Consider the following 11,094-nt stretch of genomic DNA (forward strand, 5'->3'; position numbering starts at 1 on the left):
TTTTTAAATTATAACACACAAAGATTTATATAATCATATAATTACCATGATATACTGTCGTATTTTATATCATTAAGAGAAGTGATTTGATTAGATAGCGTTTCAATCAAGCGAATACCGCAACGCGTCGTAGGGGAACGGGAACACTAACTAGAAGACTAAAAAACTAGTTCTTCGCTGATTAATGTTTAATTTAAATAATTCTGTAGTTGTCTGAAAACTGTCTATTAGTATGTATCACGTCTATTTAAAAATAATTAAATTAACCAGGACTGATGGGATTCAAAAATTTGTTACCCTTCTTATTTTTTATAGACTTTCTCCAGAGCAATAACCAAAAATAATACACAAATTATTAAAAAATAATGTTCTTAAAAATAAAGTTAAGTAATAAAATATCAGACAAAATATTATTTTCGATCTTAATCGTCTCTCCATTTTCGATACATCAAACCATTATATTAATTATCACTTATCTATTTTTTTCATATAAAAGTTATTATGCTGTACAGTACGTTACAACCTAAACTTTATCTTTATCTTATCAATAAGAAAGCCATCATGTATGATTGCATGGATTAGTTCGAAATCAGCAACAGAATTACTCTTTAGATGAAAACACCTCCAATCCAAAATAACATTTTTGTTTGTTTTATAAAAAATGAAAAACAAGATATCAAGTTAAGTCTTAAAAAGAATATCAGATGATAATGTTTGGAAAATTTGAGGTCCTTAAGTATGCCAATAGGCCAAGTTAAATAAAGCACTGTCCCATACTTCACAAACAGTTGAACAAGCTTAGACCATTAAAGCAAATACAGGCTTTTTTTCTTCGCAACCCCACGATACATATTCTTTTGAATATGGACGATACAAACAAATACAATCATTGGAGTCAAGCCCCCCCCCCCCAAACTTGGCACAAACATTCACTGGACCATAGCCTCTGTAACAGCATGCTTAATCTTAAATTTCCTGTTACCATGGCAACGGGGGACATCTCAAAATTGCCAAAATCACTATTTTGCATTGTTTTTTCCATCAAAACTGTTTTCAAAGTTTTGCAACTTCTCAATGGATTGAGATAGAGTAAAAGGCTTATCAGTGTTGGTGACACGTTACCTTACGATCGACCTAAGGCCATTTTTAGCCTGTCACATGTCCTAAATTTTCAGGGAAATGAGAGGGGCTGCCGCCCCCTTCAAATCCCCGAAACTGAAGGGGGGTACATTCCCCTTCTGGCAACCCCTTGATGTACATTTTAAATAGTGGGCGCCGCCGAAAAAGTGATCCCTTTTTTATCAACATTTCTCAAACTAAAAACAGTGTTTGGGGCCTAACTAGAGCATATTTACACTGTTTGATTCCTGAAAGGAGGGGGGGGGGGGCGAAAAGTCATCAAAACACGTCTATATGAGATTAAGAGGTTTATTGGTAATGTTGTTTATATTCATATAAAAGTATGTTTTCAAATGAATAAAGAATTAAAGTTAAAAAAATACGTAACATTTTTTAAATCAGGTTATACTATTTATTAACATTTTTACTAAATACTTTACTTAATCTTAATATATGTAATATTACATGTAGCTTGTCATGTGGTTCAGTACTATCCCTTTACATAAAAAGTCATATGAGTGTGTGGATTAGTTGGAAATCAGTAACGTATTTATCTGTTTTACAAAGAAAGCGAAATTTGATGAAGATAATGAATTTCGATTATTAAAGGTGTTCATCTAATAAAAAGGGGCTTGAATGAAGTTTTGGCCTCCATTACTCCGTTATCTCTGTTTAACAAACTCAATGAAACCGAATTTTGCAGCTTTAAACTACTTGCTTTTGCTTTTATTGCTCTTAAAGGATCTGCCCTTTCCAGAATTTTATTTATATTGGAGTTCTACTATAATAGAGAAAATCAGAATCCCTAAAGAAAGGCCAACACAGCAAAATAGAAAATGTTGCAGGTTCGGTTTGATTGAGACTGTACATGCACGGTACTGGAAAGTGCATGTTACCGTCCACGCCCCTAGCACCGGCTTTAAAAGAATTCTACATTTAATAATGGTAATGATGAAATTTAAAATTTAGAAACCTCCGCAGATGTGTACATACGGTGGTTATTATGGAACCTTCAATATGTCACGGTACTGCAATGTCATGAAAAGCGGCGTATGGCCCCCAAGTAAAGGAATGCGTGTGCTGTAAGCGAGAAATCAATTAGCGGAACTAAATAAAATAAAATTTTGGAAGGGGATCTGAGGTTATGAAACTTGCATATAACAGACAAGACTTAAAAAGACAAAACCGTCAATTAAAAGACAAAACTAAATTAATTATTCTTTTCTATGTCATTTGTTGAGCCTTACGTCTTATGTATTATAATGTAATTTATATTTCACCGGGTATTTTCATTAATATACAAAATTGAAAAAAGGAATCAGAAAGTCTAATTTAAAATTTGTATGTGAAATATTGAAACGAAAAGAACGCATTTGTATGTGCCAGGTACCAGTCCGAGTTGCAAACCTCATCAGTCAGTCAATCTCGTCTGAAAGATATGATCATTTATTTGGACAGCAACATCAATATTTTTCTCCATTTACTGGTCTCATTGGCCTCCCATGCATAACAAAAGTAAACATCACTTAATCGACTTACATACATATGTAATATCATTCAATGAAATACTAAATTCAAAATTTATAGGTTACCTTTTGGCAGGTAAAATTCGGGTCGGACCTTGGATCCGTATCTACATGACTTTATAAATGCAATTCCATATCACTTTAGTCCCAAATACATTTATGCAGTTCATATGGTATTTTATATTATTTTGTATTATTCTTTATTTTATTTGAATCTGTATTTTATCTTATTTTGTTTTATTCTTAATTTTATTCCTTATTTTTTTTGAATCTGTATTTATTTATTTTTGACACAGCAATAAAAAAATGAAGTTAATCTCCTGCCAAAAATAATGGACAAGACAACTGATAAATACGTATTAATGTAAAGCATGCATAAGGAACGGGAAAATATTGTTTAATTATTGTTTTATAAAGTTTGCCCTCTCATAATTGTCATTCTTTCTCATATTTTATTTTGGTAGTATCTCAAAAAGCATAATATTTTAGTATTAAACCTGTGTCAAATGTGTGTGCACTTGAATTTGTAATTGCTTGTTACATAAATTTTATGAGCTCTTATTGTTTTGTTATTTGTTAATGCTGTTTATATTCATATAAAAGCATGTTTTCAAATGAATAAAGAATTAAAATTGAATTAATTACGTAACATTTTTTAAATCAGGTTATACTATTTATTAATCTTTTTACTAAATACTTAACTTAATCTTAATATACGTAATATTACATGTAGCTTGTCATTAATTTAGTTCAGTACTATCCCTTTACATAGAAAGTCATATGATTGTGGTGTGGATTAGTTGGAAATCAGTTACGTATTTATCTGTTTTACAAAGAAAGCGAAATATGACGAAGATAATTTATTTCGATTATTGAAGGTGTTCACCCAATTTCGCCGCCACCGATAGAGGGCGCTTTGACGTCATAGTAACGCTATTAATTTTAAAAATAATGCCGCAGAAGTAAAGCTTACTTATCTACATATTTTATACCAAAAATCATCAAGATCTGAGATGTTGTCAACTTTCGGTCGGAAAGAAGCGAGCTACCTTAAAGGATCTACCCTCTCCAGAATTATATTATAAAAATTCAACAGCAAAGGTCTATAAAGGACAGAATATAATTTTATGACAAATTGATATAATCATGCCTACAAGGTAATTTACATCTGCATTGAAATTATTCAAAACATCTGACATCTGATGTCACTATAATATCTACATAACTTTATACATATCATCTGATTTACTTAATTACCTTTGACCTGTAGATAAATTAAATATTTTGAGATAACAGATATTTTAAAAACTATCATTTTAATACCTATTAGATATTGTTAGGGAATCTGCGTAGACAGTAACTTGGGCAAAGCAGAGATAAATCCGATCGAAGAAAACTAGGCAACGACAAGGTACACGCTTTACTTGACTTTTTATTGTTGCTTTCTTTTTTCCGGACATGATCAATAATTGTTTTACCTAAATTGATTTAATTCAAGAATTATTGGATTTTAGAATTTTTAGATTTAATAAAAGTTATGGAAAACAATGTTTGGAATTCAAGCCTTCAATGTAATCAAATTCATAACAAATACAATTTTATTGTCATCTGCTAACTTGTATTAAGCAGTTTACATTTTTTATTTTATTCCTTTCATTTATTTATTATGGTGTTTATTTTTAACTTATTTTAATTATTTTTCCCAATTACCACTTACCTTGATCAATTTCCTATTTTCTGATCAAATCATACGGACCTTTTTGTGTTGTAGGCAAATATGTTCTACAATCTAGCAAAATTGACGCTTATCACTTTAGTTTCGAACTACATCGATGCATATGAATTTAAGATTGATCTTCCAGATAGTGCGAAGTCTGAAATTGAAACATGCATTCAAAGGTCTAGAGTAAGTTTAACTCTATTTATCTATATTTATTTATTACAAAAAGTAGCATCAATCTGTTTTGATATTCTTAAATAAGTAATGATAAGTTAAAATACGTACATCTTACTTACAGTGTGAGATTGCTATGTCCATAAACAGGTATCTCCTATAATATAATCACATAAATATTATAATTATTATTTTGATAATTGTAAAGTATTGTTCCAACAAAGTGTCTGTATCAAGTAATTATCATTTTAATTTATGATTTAAAGATGTCACCGGCTATAGATCGGCAAGCAGAAATGGCTTGTGGCCATGAATATTTCGAGAAACTTGGGCCAAACAATCTTACAGATGATGATTGGGCAATTTTTGAAGAAGTGAAGGATGACAGGTTCTTATAACATTCTATAAATATTCTAAACATCTGATCATATATTTGTTGTTATTATTATTATCATTATTACATTTACTTTCAAACCTTGGTCATTCAATTGACGTATATCTCACATTGTTGCAATTTTAGTTTCGGCCACACGCCTCCATCCTTTGGCATAAGCATAAGACGAGAAGTTCGCACATTGTCAGAGGTCGAATGGCAAAATGTGGTAGACGTTTTCCGAGAATTATACGATGTAAGTCTAGTTCCAAAGTTATTGATCTCATAGATATCCTTTGTTTAAAACCAGGAATATTTCACCGAGCATAATTTCGTGAACACTTATAAATGCTACAATTCCTAGGAATTCGATTTTCAATGCCAAATTTGAGATGATTAATAATGCAAAAGATGATGCTATGGTTAAAAAAGTGTCGTTTTAAACATGAAAAATGCCATTTGCTAAATGTAATTACACACAGCTGTACACTTTTATTACAGTTCTCGGTATATTCGTTACAATGAAGAAATTTAACAGCAAAACATATACATTTATAAAACTTTTATAACATAATATTTTACTCCTGAAATCAAAGTTTTCTTAGTTTAATCATTGCACTTTTTAATTAAAAGTAGGCCAATAAAACATAAGAACTATGAAAAGTTTAAACGAATTCTATTTTACAATTTTCGTTTTGCCTTTATGTCAAGATATGTTACAATTATAACATTTAAATATGGTATGTTGTTAAGTCGTTTCTGAACTAATATCCTTCACAATATTTCTAGATATTTTATAAATATTTTTATTTGAACTATAGAACGTTCTAATTTTCAAAACGTGAACAATATTTTTATTTATAGGTATGATACAGGATAAGAACAAAATGTACAGTATTCAGAGCATTTTTTGTGAATTTATATTTCATATTCTTATCATAGGGTGTATATAGGGTTATAGAATTTTAAGCAATCGTATTTCCTTTGAAATGTTGCTCCTTCAAATAGAAACATTTTAAGGATAGCTACATTTGCAAGTGCATTTGTGTTGCCTGTGTGAAAGAATATTTCATTCTCAAATAATTCTTATCATTTGGCATTTTAATGTTGTACTTATTTATCAAGCACCTTTCTCTTCCTTGCAGACAGGAGTTCTTCAATCATTTGGACGTTTGCATGGGAAGGTGAAATTAAGGGCTCACAAGGGAGGTGCATTTTTACCATGGCACCGGGTCTTCCTTGCTCAGTAAGTAATAGGCTTCGAAAATCTGTCTTGAATAATTCTAAATGAATTTTGAAATGACAGATTTATTGTTTTAAATTCTTTAACAAAACAGGACATTGTTCTAATTTCCTTGAGATAATAATAAGATGGAGACTCCACTTGTTTATGCCCTTTTATGATATTTTTAACATTGAAGCTTTGAACAAGAAATGAAGAAAATTAACCCGAGTGTATCCTTACCTTACTGGGACTATACAATTGACACAGAAATAGTTCAACCTTTTGAAGCTGTGTTGTGGACGCCATGCTTTTTTGGAGAAAAAACCGGTACTGTCAGATCAGGTTCTTTCAAATTAATGTACGGTGCTCATGGCTCCGTTCTGTCGAGGAAACTGGCGGATAAGGCATATTCTACAAGGTTGATCAACAAAAGAGACATTCAAAACTTAAAAGGGTTTTGTAGTTTTAAGGTATGTGATTATTTGATAATATTTACAATTCCATATGGACAGCTAATATTTTATCATTCGAAGATTGGCAATAAAAATCATTTATATTCAATATTTAATTGTTCGTCACCGATTTATGTGTTTGCTAAGACAATCATTAAGTTTTATACATAGTTAGATATTAGTAATACAATCTTTTTTTTACGAATATCTGTTGATATTAATGCCTAGATAAAGATATTCAAAATGTGTACAATGGGTGTCATTGAAAAAAAACCATATAAAACTGCTTTGTTGGAGCTAGGAAAATTATAGTAACAAAGTCTATCACATCTGAATAAAATAAAGAAATGGTATGATTAAACATGGCGATTGTATTAAGACATCCAAACATTTTGATCTGGCAGGTGCAGATATCATATGGCTCATATAATCTCGTGACAAAGTACAGTAAAAAAACAGTATCTGTTTATTTTAGGACATAACAACGGGCATTTTAGAAGATAAAAATGAACGTAATCTTGAAACTCTACACGATAGCGTACATGACTACATTGGAGGAGATATGGGTGTTGTTGAAAACTCGGCGTACGATCCGATATTTTGGTTTCATCATGCATTTATTGACTATATATGGGAGTCATTTAGGGAGCATCAGACAGAAAAGTATATATCTATTTGAGGTTTCTGTGTTATGTCAACGATGTCAGTGTATATGAAAACTTTAATTTCTACAAGTGCAACGAAATAGAGGATATTTGTTTGTTTGTGTGTAAGATGAAATTTTATTTCATCGAGTGAGCTTTAAAAACAGTATTCTCACGAGTGGCGTAAAATTCTCACAAGATTAAAGATTACATCTTACACAACAAACAAACAAATATTCTTTTTATTTTGTGCTTAAAAACAAGTTTAAATTAATTTCCTGAATATCAACTTGAATATTAAAATCTGTTTCCTCAACTTGTAGCCTCGATTTCAGACAAAATTCTCATAAATAAAAGTAGTCTTGAGCTAAAAAATAAGTTTAAATATCATAAGAAGGAATACTTACTCGTGGATTGTAGAAAACAATAATTAATTGTTGACATATGCGCATTCATTCAATAAGCGACTAGGAAATTTGAAGACAGGAATTATTTGAAAGACTGTCTCATGAACGTTTGGTTATTTACTCATCCTTCGGGGGGCAGATGACTGTCATTGATTTTACTCAGTTTTACAGTTATTGCTAGTAAGACCTAAGATATGCCAAAATGTCATCAAGAGCACCTTTGCATGATGTGTAATTAACAGACAGTTACGAAAAAAAATTAAAAAAAGGTAGAGCGGTAAATTGAATGAAGTGAAGTATGTTTTCTCTCTTTGATAACGTTTGAAATTTAATTTACTTATCAATTACAGCTTTGCTTTGCTCTAATCAGTCCTATATATGTTAGAATTATAAGAATAAATTGAAGTGAGGTACCACATGGGGAAAATCTTAAGAAATAGTCTCTTCATTGAAAAGTGTGAAATTATATTATGATAATTTTCACTTTGAAATTATCAAATATGATTTTCACGGATAAACCAGTTATCCACTCAAAAGCATAAAATAAATGTATGTAATTCATTGTTGATTTGTGATAAAAAAAATGATGAAGAAATAGCTCTACTTTGTCAATGATTCTTTAGCAAATTGCATTTTTAAAGTATTAAGTGTACGAAACATTTATTTTTCAGGTATTACTTTCCGTCTACAATTCCGAAACTATAGAACTTTTTGCTGTATTGTTATAATCGTTATAGTATTATTTTAGTTGTGGCCACATAGACATTGAAACAGATTACAGGCCAAAAGATGACATTGGATGGAAGAACATTATAGGACAAGGCCACGAAGATGCATTATTTGGTTATAGCCACTTGAAGACAGTAGATGGACTCTGGCGGAATTGGACACAAATGTTTTATAAATATGAGCCCCAACCTGCCTGTGACAGTACGTGCAGTGGAGAGTATCTTTACTGCGATGACCAAAAACGATGTTTATCTCGAACAGTAGAGGCTTGTAAAAAGGAATTCTCGACACGAAATAAACGTGAAGTGAATGTCACAGATCAGCTTGTACCACAAATACCTTGTGAATCTGGGACGAAAATAGTAGGTCTTAAAGGCGACGGTAGGACAATAAAAACATCTAAAGAGGAATGTGAAAAGATTTTGCAAAGCAAAGAACAGAGTAAGTCTTTCATTGCCCTTTTTTTATTTAAATTTGTTTGACATGCAAAGGTTTCTAATACATTAAAAATAATCGAAAAAAGTTTTTTATCCAATGCAATAAACTGACAATTCTTCGTAAAATGCAGAGAATTTGCTTCCATTAGTACAATTCAAAATCTATCAATGATATGTCAAACGTTTTATATAAACGAGGGTATTAAGAATTGATCATTTTTACAAAACAAGGTCCAAATACCTTTTTTTATACGAAGAATCACCATTTCAGTTTATGTTACCTAAATTTGTATCGCATTACAGATAGTTTTCTAAAAGAGATCTAAAATTAAGTAAAGTATATTGTTTGACACTTGCTTATGTATTTTTACTGCCATGCCAAATTATTTCATTATAAGATATTTTTGTTACAATTTTATAGTTGCAGAAGAACCCAGACAGGAAGAAAGTAAAAATACATCTGCTAAAAATTTTGGATTTGTTACACTTGGAGCGGTTGCTTCTATTGGATTTGTAGTAATAGTGAGGCAAATTAGAAAGAGAAGGAGTTAACTATGATAATATAACTCGCAAATGAATTATTTTCATCTTATCTTTGATAATGTTGTACATACAAGAAATATTTAACACGTGTTAATCCGATCTATCTCGACAAGCCAATCATATGAATTTAATTTTGCATGCTCCGGATTTATGAACTTTGGTGTGTGCGTGCGTGTGTGTGTGTGCGTGTGTGTATATTGTTTTTCCCATTTGTTTGGTTAGCTGTTAATGATGTCTGACATAATGTCCGGTTTCTTATATGTAAATTTATAATTGTATGTTAAGGTGCAAGAGCTATATTTACATTGAGACGCAATTTTGAATGAACAGAAACCGATATCTAAAATCATATTAAAACAGCTAAGTTTTGTGCAATTCTTAAAACTGGCTTTTTTAGGTATTTACTATTTTTGTTATGGTTGTCACACATTCGTGAGAAATCTTGTGTGAGGGCTTCATCTAGTTACAAATGTCTTTGTCAACAGCATTAGCAAAGTGTTTGGTAAAATTCGTGAATGATGGTAAATCCTAATCAATAAACATGTATGTATTTTAATACTTTGACTTATGTATTCATTATTTTCCTCATTGTAAATAGTTTTAATAAAGTCTCTACAAGTCTAGTGTCTGTTTTTTGTAGTAAAAAAACTACAATTCCTAGTTCTAAGCAACTTAATTTTGCTCTCCATATTTCATTTAGTGTAGTTAATTTTGCTCAACGAGTAAGTTAATCTTTGTGAGAAAAGCACAGAACAAATAAAAATCTTAATGCAGATGCGCCAAAAGGCAATATCATTTTAAATCTATCAAATTAGACCTGAAATTTGTAAAAAGTACTATGGCCTCTTTCATAATTAATACTGACTTTTGAAGTGTTTGTAATATCTGGTAACGTTATCGGGTCAGGTCCAAATCAATTGCAGCGCGAAACATTTATGCAGTTTGTAGAGTGTTGTTATATTGTACTGGTGCACCGAGATCATTGATCCTAGCACATTTAGTTGTGAAAGTTGAACATCGCAGGCTTGAGAGGTGTTTTCACGTTAACATTACCTCTCTTTAACAGATAATTTATTCCAGCAATTTTAGTGTTGAAGATTGAATTCCGCTTGTAGATACTAGGGGGCGTGGGAGAGTCACATATTTACAATATCCCTCATGAACAGACTCAATTTAATAAATCAGGGAGACACACAATCAAGAAAAAAGAAAAAAATGAAAACGATAAACAGTTGAAAATAATGCAGACTCGGCTTCGTCGGCTTCGTCCATGAACAGGCTTAATCCAATTAAGTATTTATGGTCTACAGCCATATTTAATTCTTATAAAATAACTTAATATGAATTTAAATTATTTAACACTGTATGATTAAAGAGTTTGAGGAAGATTTGTTATAATATTGCTTGGCATTTTCCTTGAAAGGCTGTCAAGCAGTTCACCAGTACATGTACTAGCTAGTTGCCTCCACATTTGCAATGAACTGATTGCGGTGGTGATGATGCTGATAGTGATTTGTACATTTCAGACCAAGATAAGATTTACTCATGCTGGGCAACTGAGACCAATTAAGGTATCCACTGCCGAGTGGTTAAGGTCTTAGACTTTGAATTTTTGACCACTTTTCTCTCATCACTGTTTGTTGTAATCCCGCCTGTGACTTAGAATTCTTTAATGTATGGAAGGTATCAAGAAAACTTACAGAAGGTTGGTAGTTCCACTCGTGTGTCAGAAGTTGTCGAGATGG

General features: G+C 31.2%; 1 protein-coding gene across 1 annotated transcript; it reads left to right on the forward strand.

Moving 5' to 3' along the window:
- The first annotated feature begins 3,934 nt into the window (after nt 1-3,934).
- Nucleotides 3,935-9,883, forward strand: LOC132732668 (putative tyrosinase-like protein tyr-3). The gene is made up of 9 exons (XM_060719172.1): nt 3,935-4,056; nt 4,417-4,551; nt 4,806-4,927; nt 5,060-5,168; nt 6,058-6,158; nt 6,334-6,607; nt 7,065-7,252; nt 8,389-8,810; nt 9,228-9,883. The coding sequence occupies exons 2-9, from the start codon at nt 4,423-4,425 to the stop codon at nt 9,356-9,358; spliced, it is 1,476 nt and encodes a 491-aa protein (XP_060575155.1). The 5' UTR covers nt 3,935-4,056; nt 4,417-4,422; the 3' UTR covers nt 9,359-9,883.
- The last annotated feature ends 1,211 nt before the right edge of the window (nt 9,884-11,094 follow it).

This window comes from Ruditapes philippinarum, unplaced genomic scaffold, assembly GCF_026571515.1.
Source record: "Ruditapes philippinarum isolate M1 unplaced genomic scaffold, ASM2657151v2 ctg3967_1_1_1_1, whole genome shotgun sequence".
Lineage (NCBI taxonomy): Eukaryota > Metazoa > Mollusca > Bivalvia > Venerida > Veneridae > Ruditapes > Ruditapes philippinarum.